Raw genomic sequence first — 25,530 nt, forward strand, 5'->3', positions numbered from 1 at the left:
GGTACAAGGCAAAGTGCAAGCAAACGATGCGACTCTCCTTGATCAACTGAAATTAAATCCAAGCTATTTATTTACCCACAATTACTGGAGCAAGGTCAGTCATGCCCTGGGGCAAGGCTCTGTTTATTGTGTCAGCCTTGGGAATGAACCGGAAGCCCTAGAGCTTCCTGGGTGGGTGATGGGGGGTGGGGCTTTCTGGCTGGGTGGGTGATGGGGGGTGGGGGTGAGGGTACAGGAGTCTGGTGGGGTAGGGGGGGTAGGGATGTTGTCTGTCCTCAGAAGTCTGCTCCATCTGTGTTGTGGACTCCAGGAAAGGTTTTATTCTTCCTGAGATGTGACCCATTTGGGATGCTAGTGGGAGTCATGTACTGCAATGGTCCTAGTGTTCACCATATTCATCAATCTGAGTTCTAGCTGGCATTGAAGAGACTCTGTACACAGGAAACAAAGCATATCAACAAGAGTGGTAAGTTGTTACCTCCAGCCTCTGACGATTCCTTAGTTTAGAGGGAGGATAATTAGTAAGAACATCCCCTAAGAGTGGCATCTATGGAGAGCTTTGGGCAGTTGTGGAACATGAAGGGTTCCCGTGATCTTGTGCTTCCCATGAGTCGTTTCCTAAGACTCCATATGCTTTAAGAGCAAAGGGAAACTGGCATGGGGCTAGAGCGATAGGACAGCTGGCAGGGCATTTCCCTTACATGTAGCCCTCCCAGGTTTAATCCCCAGCATCCCATGCGGTTCCCTGAACCCCACCAGGAGTAATTCCTGAGTGCAGAGTGAGGAGAGGGTAGGGTGCTTGGAGAAGAGGAGGGTACCGTTTTATTTAGAGAAATGTGAAGATGAAGGAAGGTGGGTGGGGGGAGAAAAATAGACAGAGGGAGAGAGCGAATCTGTTCAAGAGCCAACACAGGCTTCTCCAGAGGGGAGAGAGTCGAGATTGCACATTTCCGGTTGAGACGTGGATGGATCTCCAACACCAAGAGTGCACACTACTTGCCTTTACAAAGTTGGTTCTCTAGGATCCAAGAGCTAGTACCGGAGGTAAGGCATCTGCCTTGGATGTGGGCCACCCCAGTATCTTGGTTGCCCAAGCACAGAGCCAGAAACAGACTCTGGGCTATGCCAGGTGTGCCCTCCCAAACAACCCCCAAATTAAAAAGAATAATCGATTGTGGACAACTTTGTAAATCACAGTGCCTTAATTTTTTTTAATTAACGTTTTTTAATGTTGGTTTTATAGTAGAGCTTCTCCCAAACTGTCCTGCCTGGGGCTTTGTTGCTAGAGTAACCAAGGAGAAGGTCTTTGGACTCTTGATGGTCTTTTCCCTAATCCTATCATGAGCTTTTGTTCTTATTGGAGCTTCTGCTTTCCTGAGGAGCTTCATCTTCTCTGGGTGGTGCCCTCATGCCTCTGGGCTATGTCAGGTGACTTGGCAATTCTTTAAATCACATCTTGGCATTATTTAAAAAAAAAAAAAAACTCATTACCAAGGGCTCCTCCCTGTCTCTCCGCCTGCAAGTTGTTCTAGGAAACAGGCCTGCCCAGGGCACTGGGCTCAAATTCAAACTCAGCTGCTTCAGCAAGGCACTCCTGCAGGCAAAACTGGCCGAGTAAAGCTCCAACTCCTCTCCATGGGTAAGAAATGTGAATAATCTCCAAGGATGTAATCTCCTGGTAAGAAATAGGGGACCCTTGGGGCTGGAGCGATGGCACTGCAGGTAGGGCATTTGCCTTGCACGTGGCTGACCCAGGTTCGATTCCCAGCATCCCATATGGTCCCTCAAGCACCGCCAGGAGTAATTCCTGAACACATGAGCCAGGAGTAACCCCTGTGCATCACCGGGTATGATGCAAAAAAAAAAAAAAAGAAAAGAAATAGGGAACCCTACTCTAAGAGAGAGTCACCTAGGCAGGGGATTCTAACTAGTGGGCAACAGGCTGCAGAAGCAATGGGAGAGGGGAACTGTTACAGGCTGACCCCCTAGGACCCCCATGTAGGAAGTTTCCAATGGGCACTTGGAATCTAAGTCCCAAAATGCATGGCCTTCATTCCTTTCCCTCCTACAGCCCACAAGAACCTCTTCTCAAAGATCTTCTGTATATGCTGCAAAGCCTGTGAGGAACCCCGTGCCACAGATGATTCCAGTAAAACGCAAGAGCATCAGCCACCAATCACCCGTAAGTATCAGACAAGAATCTGCCTGACTCTCAAGACCCCATTGGCTTGCCCCTCACCCCCGTCTGCTTGTATGATAGTATCCTCCATTTTCATCCTTTAAGTGACAATGTCCACCTAAATGAAGGTAGGGATGGGATGGTTATGTTCCCAGACCAATAAACTACAGCCTAAAGGCTTGATTCATAAAGTGCATCTAGTGATCTGCCAAGGTGAATATCACCTGGGAGCTTGCTGAATTGGGAATCAGAATCTGAATTTTAACCTGACACTCAAGTAAGTCTTCACATGTTTCATTTGAGATACACATGCCTAAAGACTATAAGAATAGCCATTAGGGTCCCTGGCTTTGGGACTATGGCTCATTTAAACCAGTTAAGCTGCATAGACTTGAGCAAGGCACTGTCTCAGTCTGAGCTTCCATGTTCTTATAAAATGGAGTATTCATAATGAAGTATTACTTTCTATGATTGGAAAGTTTCCATTTGAGAAAAGGTAAAGGCCCTCCCGTTGATCGTCGATTTGCTCGAGCGGGCCCAGTAACGTCTCCATTGGAGACTTTGTTGTTACTGTGTCTGGCATATCGAATACTCTCGGTAGCTTGCCGGGCTCTCCGAGAGGGGCGGAGGAATCGAACTCGGGTCGGCCATGTTGGCCGCTTGTAAGGCGAATCCCCTACCCGCTGTGCTATCGCTCCAGCCTGCCGGGCTCTCCGAGAGGGGCGGAGGAATCGAACTCGGGTCGGCCATGTTGGCCGCTTGTAAGGCGAACGCCCTACCCACTGTGCTATCGCTCCAGCCCTGACCCAAATTCTAGTATAGATCAACCACCCCTTCAGGTACAGAACAGTGTTCAGCATACTGACAAAACCCAAGGCCATACTTTCAGAAATCTAGAAGCATGTATATTCAGTCTTATGTATGACGAGTGCTCATTCAAACAGTAGTGAAATCTAAATATCTAAATCTAAATATCCCATAGAGCATTGGTTAAATATGTACAATTGCATTACCCAGAAACTAGAATATCATACAACCAATTCTTTCTCAAGATTTGGTGGCACAAAGAAAATGTTTAGGCAATCAGGTACGTGGAAAAAGTAAAGCACTTTCCTAAATACTGGATGAGGTGAACCATATGAAAATACTCCTAGGGAAGTGTTGGATCTGTGTCCGGACCTAAGGAGGGATGTTTGCTGCACATTTTCCTTCTTTCTGGCCTTCAATACTCCCTAGCTTTTCCAGAATGGCTGTTTACTGCATGTGTAAGCAGGCAGGAAGTCCACTCTGCATGATGGAAGAGAACGTTGTCGAGCATCCCTTTATGCAGGGAGCTGCTCCCTATCCCATCACCACCGGTACTGGTCCCCGAGGGCCCTCCTTCCAAGTTGGCAAAACGCTTCCATGTCCTCCTGCTCCCCTGACTCTCCTGGGTGTGTGATCATGTGGACTTCTTATTGCCAGGTTCATGGTCGCAGATAAAACTTGACAAGAATACTACCAAACCCACCAAATGGCCCTCTTCAGCACGACTCCTGACCCATTCTAACAGGAAAGACGACTATGCCATTGACTCTAATTTTATCGGTGAGCCCCACGTGGAGGTGCTGGTACTGACCAGGAACTCTGGAGGGGGCAGGAGAAGACAAGAGAAGCAGGGGTAGTGTTTACCTCAGGATTAGACCCCCCCACCTTGGTGCCTAAATTGAGCTAGAGGGACACAAAACAGGGACCCACACACTCCCCCCAGGAAGTTCCTTTCATATTCTGGAACACACCAGAGAGCCCCAGGGATCTGAGACCCAGGTGCTTGGAATGCACAGCTAGGACCGCCAAGAGGACCCCCAGGTCTGGAAGGGGCTAAGCCCTGTGACATTATTTTGTGTGATTGATGGTTGACTTTGGCTTCAGCCACTAGACAGTGAGGTCTAGGCAGGCAAGGGCTGGTGCTGCCCCAAAACTAGATGAGTAAGACCACCACACTTGATGGGCTACATGGAGTTTGGTGGGGGTGGAATGCCTCTGGAAGGACAGAAGTCCAGGAAGAAGACAAGCAGGTGGGACCTCACGGATGCTCCCTGTGACACTGGCTGCTTAGAGCTCAGGGACACACGCAACAGTCACCCCAGAATTCTAGCATGGCACAACCCTGCCTGCACATAGACGTATGTACCAGTCAGATTTCTGCACAAGATCAAATGGGTCCTGCTGCACTTGAATGGCGAGGAAGAGGGTCAGAAGTCCCCTGAGCTCACCCACCCACTCTGTTACCCACCCCACACCCACCCTACTCCCAATTGCCAGACCACCAGAGCTACAAGGAGCAATTTGAAACCCGCCTCATTGTAAGAGGAGGCCGCAGGCTAGGAGGAAAGGACCTTACCAAAAGTCCCCCAAGACCAGGAAGGAGGGGAGGGGGAGGGGAGAAGAGACAAGAGGAAATAAAGCATTGGCCATTCACGCGGGTGTTGATGCTACAACTCTGCATCCAACTCCCAGCACTCTCAAGCACAGCCCGGGGTCACTCCTGAGCACAGCCAAGGAAGAGCCCCTGAGCAATGCCAAATGTGAACCAGACCCCCACAAGCCCCTGCCAAAAATAAATAAATAAATTCAGAGTTTCCCAGGGTTGTCAGAACCAGGCAGAGCACAACTTGCCTTTTCAAACCACTGCACTTCACAAAATACCCTGCAACCCTCAAAAGTCCTGAAGGGGTACGGGGCAAAAAATACATCTCTGTCCCCAGTAATTCCGAAGTTCACGCTTCAGAACCCTACCAGAATCTAAGCTCACGCCCAGAAGGGCCCACCCTTCAAAACCCCTGCAGCAATGACCACATCCGTTATCCATTTTTCTTTTTTTTTTTCTTTATTTCTGCTTTCAGATGATATTTCACATGTTTCTCCAAGGGGATTTTATAAGAGGAACCTAAACCGATACTCTCAGCGGCACTGGCCCTACCAGCCATGTCTCATTGGCCAGCCCTGATCTTTCTAGACACCACCTCCAGGCAGCCTTCTCTGCTGTCCTGGCTGGAGCGTCTAGGTGGGCAGGAACAGCGACCGGGGTCCATGAGGACGGATTCGGAAACTCCGCGGAGGAGGAGATGTCTGAGGCCAGACCTGTGTCGCCAGCACGTGTCACTTCATCTCCTGAAGAAGTCACTTTGCGGAAGGAGCTGTCTCCAATTAAAGTCCTTGGAACATCAAAGCGCCGTGGTTCCTCTTTCCCTTCCCCTGTCTCCACCCCCACCCCGTCCCTCCAGAACCTTTTTCAAATGATGCCTCGGTGCGTTTAAACACCCACACAGGCAACTAACTTCCAACTAATTTGTTTAATCTACCAGATAGGTTTTAAGTATTGTTTTTCTGGCACACATCACCTAGCAGTGCTCAGAGGCTACCCCTGACTCTGCTCAGACGCCCTTGTTGGTGCTGGTGGGGGGACCACGTGCCTGTCAGAGATTCAGTCCGGGGTATTCCGAGAAAGATCCTTAACCCCGTCTATCTCTCCATCGCCTGGATAGTTGTCTTCTTTCTTGCGGGGGTGGAAGTGGGTCTCCCAAGCAGTGCTCAGAAGTTCCAGGGAGGTTCCTGTTGTGGTCGTCAACCAACCTGGCATTGGTTCAGCTTAAGGGCCCAAGGGTGCGGTGCTGCTCTGGCCCTGCAGTGCCAGGGACACCCTGGAGATGCTAGAGGGTGGCTCCAGGGTCACACCCAGATATGCTCGTGGGACTTGGTGGTGCCAAGAAGCGAATCTGAATCAAATGCATGCCAGGTATGTGCCCTACGCACTGTACTATCTCCCTACTCCAGTTTTTTTGTTGTTGTTTTTGTTTTTGTGGGTTTTTTTTATTAGTTTCCAACTTAAAATTTTCAAAAAGAATACAAAGCCCCTAGGTTTCCTTTTCACCAGGACCAACTCAACATCTGCAGTCCCTCCTTTGCTTCATTTCCTCCCTGTGGTTTTGTCCATTCTCTGAGACTATCGCAAGCAAGAAGTCTGACATTCATCCAATACTACTTAAAAGTCACCCACTGTCCTCCAAGTACCTTACTCCATCTTTGCCCAAGATCCAAGATGACTCCAGAAATGGTCCGAGACAGCTGTGTGCCTCCAATCTCCTCCAATCTGCAACATGAAACATGGCCCTTGAGCTACACGCTTTGATGAGAAGAGAATGACCCACACCCAACATGCAAGTAGTTTATCTTACGCTCCAGTTTTGGGTGGGGGGCAGGAGCACCTGAAAAGATCATGGTGTCCTCCTCCTGATCACGAGCCAGAGTGGAGGAGGGGACCATCATTTGAGATCAAGGGGCTCAGGTGGCCCAGGGTGCCAGTCTTTTCTTCTTTCCTTTAGACTTTGACTATAAAATAAAGCTCCCGGAAGCCTTATTATGGTCTAGGCCTTATAGTCTAGGTCTCCTTCTCAGAGAACCCGGCAAGCTACCGAGAGTATCCTGCCCTCGCGGGAGAGCCTGGCAAGCTCCCGTGGCATATTTGACATGCCAAAAACAGTAACAATGATGTGTCACATCATTCATCTGACCCTGAAAGAGCCTCCAATGTGGCACTGCTGGGAAGGACGAGTAAGGAGAGGCTGCTAAAATCTCAGGGCTAGGACGAATGCAGACGTTACTGGAGCCCACTCGAGCAAATCGATGAATAATGGGATGACAGTGACAGTAATACAGTGATACTCTCAGGAAGGGAGCTATTTTGAGAGTCTGTAGCTAGCCCGTTCCTCCTGACTTGTTTGTTTTCATCCACTTGATTAAGCATTTACAAATCCTTGCCAGAACGAGCTGCTGTTATGACATTTATCAAATATTGGTTTTTCTCTCACATTTTCATTCTGCATCAGTTCATCTTTGACTGCAGAGAAAAGCTCTTCTTCTTCCCCTTTATTTGTATGTCTTTATAGAGACTTAGATGAAAATGTATTAAAATTGCAAAATTCTAATACTATGATCATTGACCCTCATGATGAAATTGTTCCAGATTTATTTTTAATTGTCCCAGATTTAACCAGTGGGAGCCCCCAGGAAGCTAGTGCCTGTATTCTTTGCTCCTAAATCTCCTTAATTACACAGTGTGCCTTGACTCATATGTTCCCTATCACAGTCCTGGATTAGCTACTTCAAGGAATCTTGATTCCTATTGAGGGTGGTGGGGGATGAGGATTGTATTTACCAGCAACTTTCAGGTGTGTTGTGTCGGGGGGATTCTTTGCTTATAGGGTTTCTTAGTGGAAATATTCAAACATACAGATAAAACATATTTATAAACACAAACCAAGAAAGGAGAGAGAATACAGAACCAGTAGATGACTTCACCTCCAATCCAACCAACACCAAAAAAATTGTGCTAGATTGGCCCTTTCTTATGTTTCCAATTCCTTTCTTCGTGAAAGACCTGGATGGCACAACTTACCTGTTTCATCATTTCCCCAGCTCTGAAATGAGTTTCAGAATAGTCACGGCTCTTTTTAATCTACTAATGGTTTCTATCCAAATATTGTCTTCAAAAATGAACACACTTCTTTCTCTCCCCCCTTCCCACATTGTGGTTATGTTCATTCATTTGAAATGATGCTTGTTTCATTTGTTTGGTATTTTTATTCCATGTTTGTTGGGGGTTTCCTTTTATTTATTTTTTTTAGACATTTATTAAAGACCTTATCCCGAGGACCACAGATGTAGGTCACTTAAGTTAGTGGTACCGCATTTGCCTGGCACCCACCATAGAAAAACAGATTTTAAAAAAGTTATTCTGGTTTCAAAGTTAAAACAGCAAAACAATACAGAAATAGAATGTACCCAGAAATTTCACTCTGCCCACTGCTCACTACACACATCTCCTCCCCACCCTCAGTGTTTCCTGCCAGATTCTTTCCATGGCCCTTTTTTTTTTTTTTGCAAAAATGAGCCAATGCATATGGAATAATTCTTATTTCCCTTTCATACACAGAACAGGAAGTTATTCTACTTGGCTCTTTTTAGTTTAATGATTTCTCTAGGAAATCACATGATATCATCCAAGAGGGGGTCTCTGTCCTTTAATGCAACCCCATCCCTGCACTGTGCATAAACCCTTCTCTTACAGCTCACGTACACTCTGCTGCCAACGCTTTTCTCAGTTACAAACACCACAGTGAGAAACCTTATCCGCAAATAATTTTGTATTTGGATGTTTTATGTTTGAGATTAATTCCAAAGTATGAGTTTTTGGATGCGGTGATTGGGGCAACATTGGGCGCTGCTCACAGCTTGGCCCTCTGCTCAAGGATCACTCGGGGCAGGTCTCAGGGAATTGGTCTTTGAGTCAAAATCGGGTTCACAGCACGCAAGGCAAGTATCTTAACCCCCGCACTATCTCTCTGGCCTGAGAAGTATGGATGTTCAAGTCAAATACACACAAACACACACACACACACACACACACACACACACACACTGTTCTCACACCCCTTCTGTACGTTGTAAATACCTATCTCCTCACACCTTCGCTAACTTTTACATTTTTAATCATCTGAGCTATGTGAAGTAGAATCTCATTTTTGCTTTACTTTGCAATTATGCATGAAGAGCAACTTGTTTTCATGTATTTTAGGGGTTTTCGGATGCCAATGATCAAATCCAACGCAAGTGCCCTACCCTATAACACCACCCTCCCCATTTTTATTTGTTTAAAAACTTCTTTCATGTTTCTGTGAAAAACCCACCCATTTCCTCTGCTCATTTCTTATTGTTTTTCCCTTTAATTATGCAGTACTCTTTGTATCCTAGGGATGCACATGTTTTTTTAATTAGTGAAACACCATGAGGTACAATTGTAGACTTACAAACTTTGGTGCTTGGGTTTCAGTTATACAATGATCGAGTACCCATCCCTCCAACCAGTGCCCATTCTCCACCACCAATGATCCCAGTAGCCCTCCCACCACCCCACTCCATCCCACCTCTGTGGCAGGGCATTCCCTTTTGCTCACTCTCTCCTTCAGGGTGTTGTAGTTTGCAACAGAGGTATTGAGTGGCCATTGTATTTGGTCTATAGTCTACTTTCAGCACGCATCTTGCATCCCGAGCAAGCGAGTACTCCAAACATTCTCTACTTGGTGTTCCCTTCTCTATCTGAGCTGCCTTTTCTCCCAGCATGTGCTGCCAGCTTCCAAGCTGTAGAGAAGTCCTCCTGGTACTTATCTCAATCTTGGGTGTACTATTCTTGGGTGTTCGTCTCCCAGTCTGTTACTTTATATTCCCCAGATGAGTGCAGTCTTTCTATGTCTGTTCCCTTTCTGGCTCATTTCACTTCACATGATACTTTTCATGTAGAACCACTTGTATGTAAATTTCATGACTTCATTTTTTTCTAACAGCTGCATAGTATTCCATTGTGTAGACGTACCAACGTTTCTTTAACCAGTCATCTGTTCTCGGGCACTCAGGTTTTTTTCCAAATTTTGACTATTGTGAGCAGTGCAGCAATGAACATAGAAGTGCAGATGTCATTTTGACTGTACTTTTTTTGCCTCTCTGGGATATATTCCCAGGAGAGGGATGAACATTCTTTTATGAAGTAAAGATGGTACGTGAATATCCTAGCTTTCCATTTGACTTTTGATTTTACTTATGGTGATTTGGGGCATTGAAGTCAAATAAGATTGAATTGCATGTAGAGTTTGGGTCATTGGAAGCTTTTCCCTGTAGCCTATGTATAGAGGAAAACTCACCCTTATTTCCTAAGTGTTGTCTATATTTTTACTTTGTACATTTAGATAGTTTAAATTTGGCATTATTACATAAAGTGTCTCTAACCTTTATCTTTTTTTTCCAAATAGTTTTTTGTATTCATTTTCATTTTCATCATCCTGTTATTCGTCGATTGCCTCGAGCAGGCCCCAGTAACGTCTCTTTCATCCTAACCCTGAGATTATATTCAAGGATCTTTAGGAAAATGAGACCCATCATTGTTACTGGTATTTGGCATATTTGGTACTCGGGGAGTTTGCCAGACTCTGCCCTGTGGGCAGGCTACATTCAATTGCCTGCAAGTTTGTCCAAAGTAGGAATGAGATAATAAGATGCCATAAAAAGATGTCCTGATAAGACGGCCGCATTTGCATTTTATAGTCTCTGAGTCTTGGCCGCTGATGGGATTACACGGCGCCAGGAGGCCAGGTGGTGGGTGTGACCCCCGCCTACTGGGATTTGGAGGATTTGGGTGGAAGATGCTCGACTCCAGTCCGAGTAGGCTTGGAGATCTCAGCCCCGGAACCCGCGTGGCTTTGTCCCTCTGCCAGTACCTTCATGTGTGCGGAGAGTGGTCTCAGCATGGTGGTGGCTGGTCCTGGAGGTCTTCGGCTGCCGGAGCCCTGGTTGGGGTGGGGGGAAAGCTCAACCCGCTCCCCTCCAAGGGGCTTCGGCGAGGAACAGCCAGGCGCAGGGGCAGAAGACTGTATTCATTCCTACAAATCTATAAGATTGTCCACAGCCTGGTTATTGAGACACCATTATCATTGGTCTAAATTTTCATATGTATTTATTTATTTGGGGGGTTGGTGTTTTTGTTTGGTTTGGGTTTTGTTTGTTTCTTGCTTTTTTGGTCACACCCAGCAATGTTCAGTGTTACTTCTGGCTCTGCACTCAGGAATTACTCCTACGGGTGCTCAGGAGACCATATGGGATGCAGGATGCCAGAGATTGAACCGGAGTCAAATGCCCTACCCTTTGTACTATCTCTCCAGCCCCTTCATATGATTAGGGGGTTTTTTGTTGTTGTTTTTCTTTTTTTCTTTTTGAATCACACCCAGCATTGCAGAGAGGTTACAGAGTGCTCATACACTCAGGAATTACTCCTGGTGGTGCTCGGGGGACCATATGGGATGCTGTAAGTCAAACCGCATGCAAGACAAACGCCCTACCACTGTGCTATTGCTCCAGCCCCCCTTCATGTGTATTTTTGGTGTCTTTCTGAACTTTTAATTTTATTTCACTTTAAATGAAAGTCTGCTGGTATCAACCTATTTTATTCCTGGATTTTTTTAAAATATAAATGTTAGGGCCAGGAAGATAGAGTAAGGCAATTATCTTACATGCAGTAGGCCCCCGTTTGGTTCCCGCTACAATTATTTTCCTGGAACACCACCAAGAGTGATGATCCCTGAGAACAGAGCCAAGAATAAGATTTGAACTGGGATGGCCCCAAGCCACAAATAATAGAGTAATATAATATAAAGGGATGAATTAATCCTGCTCCATTTAAGATGTTGATGGTATTTTTGTTTGGTTGTGCTAAAATTTTAAGGAACAGAGGAAACATTACAAATTAACTTAGGAATACCTAATATCTCTCTCATTCTGATTTCTCTGATCCTTCAACAAATGGTTTCTCATTTGTTCCAAGCAACTTTTTTGTCTTCCAGGGCTGTCTCAGAACATTTTTTATGTAAATCTTGCAAGTGCCTTATTAAATCTATTCCTCGGTTTTTGTTGCTACTATAAATGAGGTTTTTCTTTATCGTTATTGATATAACTTGCTGTTGCCCATGTCAATTTAATACAATTGAATTCATTGTGCTAATTTTATCTTGCTTCCCTTTGAAATTATGCTATTTTCTGAGTTAGCTTTGTCATTGATTCCTGACCGCTTGCCAGGAATACTATTATACCATCTGCAAGTAGAGATTTGTTCATGTCTTATTTTCTGATTCCTCGTTTCCAACTGATCAAATTGCCATGGTTAATACCAACAGTACAATTAATAAATAGTGAAAAAACGGCCATCTGTGCTTTGTTTTTAATTTTAAAGGAAATGACTCCAGAGGTTGTTCATTTCGAAACTCATTTTAGGATGACATTGAGATAGATATAAATATGTCTTACGTTAAGAAAGCACACATAAATTTTTTTTCCTAGCATCCCTGGGGGGAGGGAATTTACATATCCTGTGTCTTATATTAAACAAAATTTTCATTCCACAAATATATTCTACCTGAGAATGTACGGTTTTCATAGTACAGTGGGCTATCACACTATCAGTTCACTAAATATTTTTACTATTCTCATCTCAAGAGGTGATGTGAATGTGGTTTTTCACATTCCTTACTAAATATAGGTGTCAGTACTACGCTGACAACAATCTTCTTTAAAATATTTTTATAGGAGCCAGAGAGATAGTACAGTAGGGAAAGTGTTTGCTTTACATGGGTCCACCCAGGTTTGGTCCCCGGAACAACCGGGTCCCCCAATCCTCACCAGGAGTGATCCTTTAGAAAAAAGCCAGGAGTAAGCTCTGAACACCACTAGGAGTGGCCCAAAACCCAAATAAACAAGATTTTTTTTTTAAAAAAAATAGTGGGCTGCACAGACAGTCTAGGGGACAAGAATACAAGCTTTATACATGTAGGACCCTTTTTGTTCCCCATCACCTCCACCACCCCCCCTCACTGCATGCCCCATCCCCAGCATCAGAAGGTGGGGCCAATGGACAGTCAAACATTGTTGAGTCCTGGCATTGCAACAAATACAGGTTTGCCCAAGTGTCATCCTGGACCCCAGACTTTAGTAGTGGTACACCTCACGCACAAGATAAAGAATTTCCTAACTTTTATTTTATATATTCGGGGGTTATCAGACCTATTTGGTCTTTACAAATTTGTACAATTTCTTTGTAAAACCATCTGGGTCTTTTGTTATTAGGGAAATGAAAGTTCCTCGCTACATTTCTCTATTTCTCTACAGAAACTGATTAGTCCTATTCTAATGCCGTCATTTTGATAAACTATTTTCCTGGGAAATTATCCAGCTTATCTAATTTCTCAAAGGCATTTCCATAAGGCTATGTCAAGCATTCTCAAGAATTTTAAAATAGACCGTCACCACTATGTTGACTCCTGCACGAGCCGGGCTCAACTGAGTCACAACTAAATCTCTGAAGATGCATGCCACGCAGCAAAATTCATGGGCATACCACTGAAAACTCTGGGTCACCCTCAGGAGGCGGGTGGGACATGTAAGCACCCTACTGAAGCCTTGGCAACCACACGAATCCCCCAATAAGTCACAAAAGCTGCACCCACATCCCACCACTGTAGCCACAATAGCTCAACTCCACTGCTTCACTGATATTCTCTGCAGAGACACCAAACTGCGAAAAATTTCAGGTATCCCAGTGTCCAGGCTGAGAACCCTGGGGTCTTCTCAGAGTGGGGACAGTCAGCCTACCCCTCCTCCCTGTTCTTCCCAAAACCCTGGCAGTCACACCCACCAGCCACAGCCACTGCCATGTCAATTCAGACCATAGATCCTAAAGTCTCTGGACAGATCCTAATTCCTTAGCAATGAATTTCCAGTCAGACCACACCAAATTAGATGGGAAAGGAATATAGAAGCCAACTAAACTCAACAAACAAACAAAAAAAAAAAACACAGAGGACTCAACAGCAACAAATAGTAAATTCTTTGACAAGGACTTAACAACCCTGTGTTCAAATATAACAATTTTCACATAATAAATTGATTTTTTTAATTCATGATTTTAATATTGGAGCTTTGTTGCCTAACCAATTTCGACTCTAGAATTGTACCAACAGTTGTGGCTGTGGCCAGTATCTGAAAGTAAATAAATAGATTTTTAAAATATACTTGGCTTCAAAGGTTGTTTTCCTGGCCCCAGCGATAGTACAAAGGGTAGGATGTTTGCCTCGCATGCAGCTGATCTAGATTTGATCGCCAGCATCCCATATGGTCTCCTGAGCACTGACTTCCAGGAGTAATTTCTGAGATCAGAGCCAGGAGTAACTCCTGAGCATTGGCGGGTGTGCAGATGTGACCCAAAAAGAAAAAAAAAAAAGGTTATTTTCCCTTTACCCTTTTTAATCTTACCTATATTCCCCCCCCCCCGCCTTCTATCAGATTAATTCACATAGTATTTCTATTCTGTTCATTTTCACCAAATCCTCAGCACTTCATTCTGTTGTGTTTTACATTTATTTATGTATTTATTTATTTTTGTTTTGGGGGACCACATCTAGCCTGCTCAGGGCTTACTCCTGCCTTTAAGCTTAGGTATAACTCCTGGTGGAGCTTCAGGCACCCTCTGGCATGCCAGGATTATACCTGGACTACTGTGGGTAATTGGCAAACGTCTTATCACTTATCACAAACGTCTTATCAAATGTATTATCACTCTGGTCCTCTTTGACTACTTTGCTGCTGTTTTTCTAGCTTGAAGAACTGGGAAATTATTTCATTCTTTGATTTTCTTGATTCAGATTTTTAAGGACTGGGGTTGAGGGGCCAAGGTCTGGCATGCAGTTGACCTCAGTTTTATCCTTGGTACTGCATATTGTCCAGAAATTGGACAACACTTACATGTTTCTTTTATTTTCCACAGATACTTTTAGGTACTATTATCTTTTTATATACTTTTCAAATTGATGTTCATATGTTACATATACTCTTTTATTTTCCTAAATAAGAAAATACAAAGGGAAAATTTTAATCTAAGGGGAAATGGTGTTGGTATTTGTGAGTTTCAAAAAAAAAAAAAAAGCATGGGTGGGAATGCAGGACTGGAGGGTTTGGTAGCTGAGAACCATTCCCCTCCCTGGCCAGCCCACAGCGACAAATGGACAGAGGACTAGGGAAATGGAGAAACAGGTCCCCAGGATGGTTGGTAGTCAGTTTTTTTCTCTCTTCTTCCCAGCATAGTTAAATCTCTCCCTCACAGCACAATCGTGGTCGGTCATAGTTTTGGTCGTAATCCCAGACATTATAATTCTATCATCCTAGTCTCCTCGTAGGCCTCAAAATCCTCTACCTCTAGTCCTCATCGTCTTATCTTCATCATTGTCCCCACTCTCCCCTTATAGTATAGTTATTTTAAATCATGAAGGGTTTGGGTACACATAGGTGGGGTTGAACATTGTCATAACAACAATCAGAGGTAAAGTCCCTCCTTCAGGGCAAGTTCTAGATTAACTCAAAGACAAAATCTCATCTGAGTTCAGCACTCTAGATTACTAAGAGATCTGTTGAAGGGCGGGATTCCATCTAGGGTGTATTGCCTTCTCCTTTCCTCAGCTAGTAATCCACTTAAACTATCATAGTGAATCTATTTCTTATAATATTTCTAGTACCATCAGGTACTAGATGGTACTGTGTGTCTCTAGTGTCTCATTTGCCATTTCATTTTTTCATTTCATTTCATCATCCTGTTAATCGTCGATTGCCTCGAGCAGGCCCCAGTAACGTCTCTTTCATCCTAGCCCTGAGATTATATTCACGGCTCTTTAGGAGAATGAGACCCATCATTGTTACTGGTATTTGGCATATTTGGTACGCCACGGGGAGTTTGCCAGACTCTACCCTGTGGGCAGGCTACATTCGATAGCCTGCAAGTTTGTCCAAAGTAGGAATGAGATAATAAGATGTCATAAAGAAAAGTTCTGATAAGATGTCGCGCGGTCGCAAATGCGGCCGCGCGGTTCCGGGATCTGGATTTTATAGTCTCTGAGTCTTGGCCGCTGATGAGATTACACGGCGCCAGGGGGCCAGGTGGTGGGTGTGACCCCCGCCTACTGGAATTTGGAGGATCTGGGTGGAAGATGCTCGACTCCAATTCGAGTAGGCTTGGAGGTCTCGGCCCCGGAACCCGCGTGGCTTTGTCCCTCTGCCAGTACCTTCATGTACCTCATTTGCCAAGGCATCAAAAATCAGGTGGGCTGGACACGTAATGAGATTTGGATTCAACCGCTGGACTAGAGCCACTACCGACTGGATTCCACGGGACGTGGCTGCCCACCTATCAGATGGTCAGATGCGGAGGGCCCGCAAAACCACTCTCCGGCCCGCGGAGGTGGCCCTAGGATCCATAGGTGCAGGGAAGGACCGACCGAACGAACACAAGACACAAGAGACAGAGTATAGTTTAGAAACAGAGAGAAAAAGGGACAGCACTTTATTGGGGGCTACAGGCTGTTTATATAGGGTCCGGGGCAGCCCAGTCAGGAGCAGAGGCAATATAACCATACATGGTAAAGTCAGCAACAAGAGCTAACATTCAAGGTGAACATTTGTACATCAAAAGGGTCTTGTGGCAGTAGGTGCATCCTGAGCTTTACATTTGTATATCAAAGGGTCTCAGGGCAGTAGATGCATCCTGAGCGTTACATTTGCATATCCGCATCCTGGAGGTTACTATAGCTAAGGCCAGATAAGATAACTGTCAGCCTGATGTGTGGCTATAGATCAGGCATCCGCTGAGATCAGGAAGTCCTGGGAGTCTGTCACCAATGTCTCTCCCGAGCAGTTCCTAACATGGGAACCACGGCCAGGGTCTATGAGAGGGCTCTTGGCTTCCCACAGTCAGACTTCATCAAGATCCTGAATGATTGGTTTGAGGCTCTTCGTGTTCCTAGAATGAACAGATGCCATTGGGCTACACTAGCACGCGACAGGGTCAAATGGAGACATTACTGGTGCCCGCTCGAGCAAATCAACGATTAATGGGAAGTCAAGTGATCAAGTGAATATTTCTAGTCAAATTGTATGAACACAGTAAGAGATATATTAATCTTAAAGGCTGGGCTCTTCCTGAGGACACTGTAGCACTGTCTTCCCATTGTTCATCAATTTGTCCGAGTGGGCACCAGTAATGTCTCCATTGTGAGACTTGTTCTTACTGGTTTTGGCATAATGAATATGCCATGGTAGCTTGCCAGGCTCTGCCGTGCGGGCAGGATACTCTCGGTAGCTTGCAGGCCTCTCCAAGACAGACGAAGGAATCGAACCTGGGTCGGCCATGTGCAAGGCAAATGCCCTACCCGCTGTGTTATTGCTCCAGCCCTGGGGACATCTCGCTATATATTCCAAATCACAGTCCTCAGGCCAGGTTAGTCTTTCCTAAGCCCAGCAGGATCCTTATTCAGTTACTTCTTTTGGGGTCATGACAGAGTTTGTTCCATGACTATGCTCTTGACTTATTATACTTATGGTTCTAGGCCTGTCCCCTTTCGATGTGAGGGTAGCTTGTGGCTTGCTCTGGGTTCATCCAGTCCCTTTGTTGGGACCCTCCTTTTGGGGGTGTTAGGAAGTAAGGGCAACTGAGACTTAAGTCAGGTAAATATGATGGATGCCCAGGAGTATATATTATTTTGGAGTCAGTTAACTCCCATGTTACAAAAGCACAGCATTAAGTGTCTTCCTGTGTCTATACAAAAAAGATATTACTAAATAAACCATGCAAATTATATAAAGAGAAAAGCAATATAGGATTATCATGACTTGATGGAATTGGGTGTGCCTCAGGGGCACTGTTGTGGGAGTAACTTAATAAACCTGAGCTCCCTGTGGGAGTAGCAAGGACAACCCAATGTTATCCAACAGAGATTAAAGGAAAACATAACTTTTTTTGATATAGAGAGATCAATGGAGGGTCCAGAGAGACCAGGTAGGGCTCTTGCCTTGCATGCTGCTGACCCAGATTCAATCACAGCATCCCAAATGGTCCCCTGAGCCCCGCCAGGAGTGATTCCTGAGAGCAAGCCATAAGTAAACACTGGGCACCAAGAAGCATGTCCAAAACAAAGAAAAAAGAAAAAACAACGGGCTAAAATATATTGTAGGCTGGAGGTGTAGCTCAGCAATTGAGTGTTTGCCTAATATAAGGGTTCAATCCCAAGCACCACAAAGGAAAAAAAAAATAGGGGGGAATTCAATTCAAAACAGTGAGATTTATTATATATTAAATTCAATATGCCAAACACAGTAACAACAAGTCTCACGATGGAGACGTTACTGGGTTCACTCGAGCAAATCGATGAACAACGGGAGGACAGTGACAGTGACAGTTATAGTAAAGTAAAAAGTAAAGGCCCTCCCATTGTTCATCGATTTGCTCGAGCGGGCCCAGTAACGTCTCCATTGGAGATTTTGTTGTTACTGTGTTTGGCATATCGAATACATCACGGGTGGCTTGCCAGGCTCTGCCATGTGGGCAAGATACTCTCGGTAGCTTGCTGGGCTCTCCGAGAGGGGCGGAGGAATCAAACTCGGGTCGGCCATGTTGGCTGCATGCAAGGCAAACGCCCTATCGCTGTGCTATCGCTCCAGCCCAGTGACAGTTATAATAAATTAAATATAGTTTATTATATATTAAAAACACCAGTAGTGGCAGTAGCTGGGTGAAAAGAAACTCTCAACCATGTTTGAGAAAAGAAACTCTCAAACATGGTGGAAATGTCTGATTCAACCTCTGTGGAAAATGTTATGAAAAATTCTCCCAAAAAGTAAGGACAGAGCTTTCATCTAAATCTTTTTCTGGGTAGATACCCAAAAACATGTTTTTATGTTCTACCCAAGAACATAAAAACATTAACTCCAAAATATGTACACACATCTAGGTTTATTGCAGCACTAAGTACAATAGCCAAGATATGGAAACAACCCAAATGCCCAATGACAGACAGTTGGCTGGATAGAGAAGATATAATATATATACATATGTACATATATATATATATCACTTCACTTAATCACTTAACTTCCCGTTAGTCGTCGATTTGCTCAAGTGGGCGCCAGTAACGTCTCCATTTGTCCCTGTCGCGTCCTAGTGTAGCCCAATGGCACCGTTCGCTCTGGGAACATGAAGAGCCTCAAACCAATCGTTCATGATCTTGACGAAGAAGTCTGACCATCTGGTAGGTGGGCGGCCACGCGGTCTTTTGACATCCCATGGAATCCAGTCGGTAACAGCTCTAGTTCAGTGGTCATCTTTAAATCTCATTATGTGACCAGCCCATCTGATTTTCGACACCTTGGCAAATGAGACAGCGTCCCTGATTCTTGATTGTCCACGGATGTCAGAACTCCGGATTCTTTCTCTCATTTGAGTGAAACGTGATATTCCAAGCATAGCTCCTTCTATTCTTCTTTGGGAGACCTGAATAGCGTTCTCATCCTGTTTGCGTAGGGCCCAGGTCTCTGAGGCATATGTTAATGCAGGAAGAACAGTGGAATCAAAGAGATGTGCCTGGAGCCGGATACCTATACACACACACAATGGAATGGTACACAGCTATAAGAAAAGATGAAATCTTGTTGGAATTAAAGCGCAACATGTTAAGTGAAACAAATAAGAAGGAAAAGGATAAAAACTCATCTGTGGCATATAGAGAAATTAATCAAAACGGAATCAACAGAATCAAAAGATGACAAACCCTTGGACTTCAACTACAAAACTTAACTTTCCATGCAGTGTAGGGTGCACTATTATAAAGTAAACTGATGAAGTCCCATAAGAACAGTAGTGGAGGGTCTTGGGCACTTTGGAAATGGTGAATTGCAGTAGTTGTACATCAAGGCCATAAACTTTAGCTGTGTTAAACTATAAAAATACTAAGGGCATTTTAACTCTGTCATATAGCTTCATATTGTATTCTTTCTGTATTCATGAGTCATTGGGAAGATCTATTGTGTATTCAGGGCTATGTGATCAGTGAAAGGAGCAAAACTCTGTAGGATAAGATAAAGCTGCTTCTTCCCTTTTTGCCTTTGGACTCTTCCTCCTCTGCCCCTCCCACGCAGTTTATACCTCTGGCAGCCATCACACTGTTCTCTGGATCTCTGGGCTTGGCTTTTGTTGTTTTTCATACCACTTTACAAACAACAAAAGAACCCATACAATGTTTGTCTGGTTTATTTCACTTAGTATAGACAACCACAATGTTTATCCACATGTTCAAAAAGAGCAAGATTTTTGTTCTTTTATGATCACAGGACCCAGTGTGATATATGCATACATATATCACAATTTCTTCCATTCATCTTTTGACAGACACATAATTTATTTTCATAACTTGATCATTGTAAGTAATGCTGGGTCCTATGATGTATTTTTAAATATGATTTCATGTTTTTATTTTCTTCAGAGAAAAATACCAAAAATGTTTAAGAAATCACAATAAAAGATAATTAATTGATCTTCCTTTTGCTTCGTTGGATTTTGGGACGCACACCCGGAGATGCTCAAGGGTTACTCCTGGTCATGATTGGGGGGCCATATGGGATAGAACCTGGGTTGGTCGTGTGCAAGGAAAATGCCCTACCCGCTGTAGTATCATTCCAGCCTGTGACTTATCTTTAACTATTTTAATTTCTGGGTCCTATAACCTACTTTGATGAGCCTCCATGCTGTTTTCCAAAGAGGCTGGACCAATTAGAGTGTTGCAAGCCCTAATCACGCAAAGACCGCAAAGACATTAATCACGAATCATGCAAACGCCAATCATCATGCTCATCTGCCCTCTGAACAGATAAGGATTATCCTACCTGACTGTTTGTCTTTAGTTTTTATTGTTGCTTTTGCTTTTACTTCCAGTTTCTAAAACAGCATGCTGTGATGTTTACCACACTCTGGTTTTTTAAGAGGTTTGGTTTTAGGTCCTATGCTCACGACTTTAATCCATTTCAAATTAAGTGTTATACATCGGAGAGCCCGGCAAGCTACCGAGAGTATTCGATATGCCAGACACAGTAACAACAAAGTCTCCAATGGAGACGTTACTGGGCCCGCTCGAGCAAATCGACGATCAACGGGAGGGCCTTTACCTTTACCTTTACATGGGATGGGATCATTTCATTCACTCATGGCTATCCAGTTTTCATATCATATATTAAAGATACCAGCCAGCTCTTCCCCAATTTATATTTTTGGCTTGTTTGCCACCGTGGCTATATATTCCATAGGGTCTTTTCCTAGGTTCTCCTGTTTCATTGATCTATGTGTCTTAATACGCTAATACTACCCTTCTTTAATTACTATAGCACTGCAATATAGTTTAATATCAGGAAGTTTGATATCTTCAGTTTTATTCTTCTTTTTCAGGATTACTGAGGGTACTGTTATATTTTATGATTCCACACAAATTTTAGGATTTTTTTTCTAATTTTTTTGTGGGAAATGTCATTGGAATGTTGATAGGGATTGCCCTGAATCTACAAATCGTCTCAGGTAGTATGAATACTGAAATAATATTAATTTTTCCCATATATAAGTGCGGGTCCTTCTATTTTAGAAGGTCTTTAATATTTTTCCTCCATGTCTTATGGTTTTCAGTAAATGTTTCTTCTCTGTGGTTACATTTATTTCCAAGAATTTGATTATTTTTGGTGCAATTGTAAGTGGGATGATTTTATTCCTGCATATTTTATTCATGGAAGGAACCTTCCTCAGTGCAAAGCCCTGTGCTCAGTGTTGAGAGGGATCAAAAGTGAACAGATCCAGCCTACCTCCTGAAAAACCAGAATCTCTCGGCCATACTCACTGCCATCTTCCTCCCATAGTACCCTACCCCAGTATATACTCACGGTCACGTCACGGTCCTCCCGTTGTTCATCGATTTGCTCGAGCGGGCCCAGTAATATTTATACTCAACAAGAAAAATATTTTTTTAATATTTTTAAATGTAGGAGTATTGCTATTTATTCAGCCATTGGTTTGAAGCAGGCATGAACTCCACATTACTATTTTTTTTTAATGTTTTATTGACTATCTCTGAGGTATACCATTACAATGCTGTTCATGATTGGGTTTCGGTCATACAACAATCCAATACTAATCCCTCCATTAGTGTACATTTCTCACCACCCATGTCCCCCATTTCCCTCCAACCATCCCCCAACACCCCACAACCCTTCTCCTAACCTCCCTCTATTTTTGTGTATTGCGGTTTGCAAGACAAGTACTAAGAGGTCTTTGTGTTTGTTCAGGGCATTCAGTATTAACAAAAAAAAAACATCAAACATGTTTTTAAGTCACACATTGGAGTTTGGTAGACAATTAAATAGGCAGTTGGACAAATTCATTAGTTCATTAATTTTTTTTCATTCGACAAATACTTCTTAAGCACCTGCTGGGGACTGGGCAGGTGCTGATTTGTGCCCGGTAAGGGCCAGGATGCAGGGAGGGCCAGGGTCAGTGACTTAGCTTCTTCAATGATGAGCTGTGACTCCAGGCAGGGTCAAGTAACTCACTAAATTTTGCTTTGAAAGTGTGACTTATTATCAATCAATGTTTGATTTGTCTAGCTATTTTATATATACAGGGTCACATAAAAATTTCTTAGTGAAAAGGTGGCATGAGCTGAAATCGTTTAAGCTGCCTTAGTTTACGGGACCACCAAGCAGAGACCCCTAATCCGTTTTAGGAGTCAGAGTGCCCTTCTTGGAGGGAGGGGCACTGAGGACAACTTCAGACACGGTGGGGTGTGAGTTTCAAAAAGCACTGAAAGAGGGAAGATAGAGGAGATATGTCTGAGGTACAATCAAGATATCCTGATGAATGATGTAGAAGAAAGGGGTGGGAGAAGAAGGGACCTACACAAAGGAAGCAGGTGGAGGTGGAACACGCTTGGCTTGAAGAGGGCAGAGATGGGGAACGGAGCAATGTGCATGGCTTGGCACCCGTGGGCTGGGCCCTCGGGGAGGTGAGGAGAGTCCTACAGGTCAGCAGTGATGCTCTGGAATAAAAACGATTCCTCGCCCCCTTGCTGTTCCCGAGTGACAGCACCCCCAGGTGCCCAGATACGGAGTTTAGCCCAAGTGCGGGTTCCTCCAACCCAGGCCCTCCGGGTGGGTGCTGGGGAGTGCAGGAGCGAGGCGAAGGGCGCCCCCTACCGCCCTGGGGTGGACAGGCAGGAAGATGGAGCTCAGGAGAGTTGAGTGGGTTCTTCAGCAGATTTGTTAGAACTTGGCCAGGGCTGCAGAATCAAGTGGGGTGAGAAGATCAGGGCTGCCAGAGGGAGAGGGGTATTGAAATAAGGTGAAGAGGGCAGAAAGCCTCACTGGAGCTTTTCGGCTGGGACCGCCAGCGTCCAGTAAATCACAAAAATGACCAACAAAAAAGGAAAGCAGAGGGGCACCCACTATATGTTCTCCGGACCTTTCAGAAAACATGGAGTTGTTCCTTTGGCCATATACATGCATATATACAAGAAAGGTGATATCGTAGACATTAAGGGAATGGGCACTGTCCAAAAAGGAATGCCCCACAAATGTTATTATGGCAAAACTATAAGAGTCTACAGTGTTACCCAGCATGCTGTTGGCCTCGTTGTTAACAAATTAGTCAAGCGCAAGGTTCCTGCCAAGAGAATTAATGTCTGCATTGAGCATATTAAGCAATCGGAAAGTCGAGACAGCTTCCTGAAACGGGTGAAGGAAAATGATCAAAAAAAGAAGGAAGCCAAAAATGTATAGTCGAAGTGACATCTGCACTTGTTTGTTCATTGCAGCACTCTTTACAATAGCCAGAAACTGGAAGAAACCTGAATGCTCAAGAACAGATGACTGGTTAAAGAAACTTTGGTACATCTACACAATGGAGTACTATGTAGCTGTTAGAAAAGATGAAGTCATGAACTTTACATACAAGTGGTACAATATGGAAAGTATCATGCTAAGCGAAATGAGTCAGAGAGGGATAGACATAGAAAGATTGCATTCATCTGGGGGATATAAAGTAACAAAGTATGAGATTAATACCCAAGAATAGCTGAGATCAGCACCAGGAGGATTACTCCATAGCTTAGTGGCCAGTCGGGCATTCTAGAGGAAAGGGCAGCTCAGACAGAGAAGGGAACACCAAATAAAGGGTGCTTGGAGGACCCTCCCAGAAGGGGAGATGCATGTCGAAAGTAGACTATGGACTGAACATGTTTGCCACTCAATGCCTCTTTTGCAGACCACAACACCCAAGAGGAGAGAGAGAACACAGGGGATTGCCCTGCCACAGAGGCAGGGGGGGATGGGGGGATGGGGGTGGGGGGATATTATCCATGGTGGTGGAAAATGGGCACTGGTGGAGGGATGGGTATCTGATCATTATATAATTGAAACCAAAGCACAAAAAATTGTAAATCTACAACTTTAAAAAAAAATAAAATAAAATAAAGGGAAAAAAAAAAAAAGAAGGAAGCCAAAGAGAACGGAACTTGGTTTCCACTGAAGCGCCAGCCTGCTCCACCCAGAGAAGCACACTTTGTAAGAACCAATGGAAAGGAGCCTGAGCTGCTGGAGCCCATTCCCTATGAATTCATGGCATGAGAAGTGTTTGTTTAAAAAATAAAGAGACTCCTGCATATAAAAAATGGTTCTCTTCAGTACAAGTGTCATGTCTTTCCCACCCTCCCACCCCCCAATTTATTTAAAGCAAACTTTGAGTTGGGTCCTAATGAGAGAGAGAGAGAGAGAGAGAGAGAGAGAGAGAGAGAGAGAGAGAGAGAGAGGAGAGAAAGAAAGCTTCAATGGAAAGGGCAACCTTGGAGCAAAGGCTTGAAGCCAGTGAGAGTTGAAGCCTTGGGGGTTGGGGGAGGGGTTCCTCGGGGTCTGGGGTAGGTAAGGGAGGGGAGCAGAGGGCGGAGGCCAAGGTAGGGGAGAAGTAGGTGATGGAAACCACATTAGCATGTTCTCTGGGGGAAACCCAGCCAAGGGCCAAAGGACTACTTCTGCTTAGAGCCTCAGAGCAGAGGTGCCTGGCGTTGAGTGATCACGCAGGCGCTCTGACCCTTGGGCGAGGATCAGGCTGGGTGCAGCAGGAAGAGCAGAAGAGCCCTATGCAGAGACTCTAGCAGTGGTGGTGTTGGTGGGGGGGGAGATGTGGGCAAAGGCCCAACCCGATGGGAATTTCACGGGGAGAGTGTAAGGTCCACTCAAAGGGCCACATGGCAGCCAGCTGATGAAATAGCCAAACATTCCCCGGGCCTTCAGGCATGGAAGACAGGGCTTACGGTCCATCCCAAGACTGGCAGCCATGGGCTATATCCCCGGGTTGACCAAGTGTACCACTCCCACTGGTCTCTGTTACCTTTCCTACCCAGGACAACTTAAAACTCTGCTTAGTCTCTCAGGGCACAGCTTGCCCTCAGTCTCACCAGGTGCCAGGTGTAGAGTTCCGTGCTGGGAGTGCACCCCGATAAACTTCTATTTCCTTCACTTTATTTACCTCTGTCTCTCTGTCTGCACCTGGCAGGGTTCTCAAATCTATCAAAAATGAAAATAGGAGCAAAGAAGCCAGAGTCTGCAAGAGAAAGAAGGTCCGGAATGAGCCCCATTAACTGGAAGAAGCTCTGGGGAGATGGCAGAGTTCTACCATTCACGGTGAGCACTGACTGGGAGGTCAGCCCCAGAGACAGGCACAGACCTGCCCCAAGCCACACAGCAAGTCAGTGGCAGAGCTGGGATTTGAACCAGCAAGGCTGAACTCCATTTCCTGTTTCCCCGTGCCTGGGCACACTGAGGTACATGAAGTGGGAAGAGGGTGAAACGGAGTGGGGTGGAGAGAGGGG

The 25,530-nt window shown here is 44.7% G+C and overlaps 2 protein-coding genes and 1 non-coding gene across 3 annotated transcripts; 2 read left to right on the forward strand and 1 right to left on the reverse strand.

Moving 5' to 3' along the window:
- Positions 1-2,043: 2,043 nt before the first annotated feature.
- On the forward strand, positions 2,044-5,168 carry TEX48 (testis expressed 48). The gene is made up of 3 exons (XM_056138590.1): positions 2,044-2,182; positions 3,644-3,766; positions 5,065-5,168. The coding sequence occupies exons 1-3, from the start codon at positions 2,044-2,046 to the stop codon at positions 5,166-5,168; spliced, it is 366 nt and encodes a 121-aa protein (XP_055994565.1).
- Positions 5,169-20,387: 15,219 nt separating this feature from the next.
- LOC130045865 (U8 small nucleolar RNA) lies at positions 20,388-20,522 on the reverse strand. Its single transcript, XR_008795633.1, has one exon. It is a non-coding gene; the product is annotated as a U8 small nucleolar RNA (small nucleolar RNA).
- A 2,552-nt stretch (positions 20,523-23,074) lies between these two features.
- LOC130045667 (60S ribosomal protein L21-like) lies at positions 23,075-24,345 on the forward strand. The gene is made up of 2 exons (XM_056138499.1): positions 23,075-23,437; positions 24,170-24,345. Exons 1-2 carry the CDS (start codon positions 23,075-23,077, stop codon positions 24,287-24,289), a joined length of 483 nt encoding a protein of 160 aa, XP_055994474.1. The 3' UTR covers positions 24,290-24,345.
- The last annotated feature ends 1,185 nt before the right edge of the window (positions 24,346-25,530 follow it).

This window comes from Sorex fumeus, unplaced genomic scaffold (genome assembly GCF_029834395.1).
Source record: "Sorex fumeus unplaced genomic scaffold, SorFum_2.1 ptg000129l, whole genome shotgun sequence".
Classification (NCBI taxonomy): domain Eukaryota; kingdom Metazoa; phylum Chordata; class Mammalia; order Eulipotyphla; family Soricidae; genus Sorex; species Sorex fumeus.

Coding starts and splice junctions, on each gene's coding strand:
- LOC130045667 (XM_056138499.1), top strand. CDS start 23,075: ATGACCAACAAAAAAGGAAAGCAGAGGGGCACCCACTATATGTTCTCC. Junction 23,438..24,169: donor AAAAGAAGGAAGCCAAAAAT/GTATAGTCGAAG, acceptor GAAGCCAAAGAG/AACGGAACTTGGTTTCCACT.
- TEX48 (XM_056138590.1), top strand. CDS start 2,044: ATGGCCTTCATTCCTTTCCCTCCTACAGCCCACAAGAACCTCTTCTCA. Junction 2,183..3,643: donor GCATCAGCCACCAATCACCC/GTAAGTATCAGA, acceptor TCTTATTGCCAG/GTTCATGGTCGCAGATAAAA. Junction 3,767..5,064: donor CATTGACTCTAATTTTATCG/GTGAGCCCCACG, acceptor TTCTGCTTTCAG/ATGATATTTCACATGTTTCT.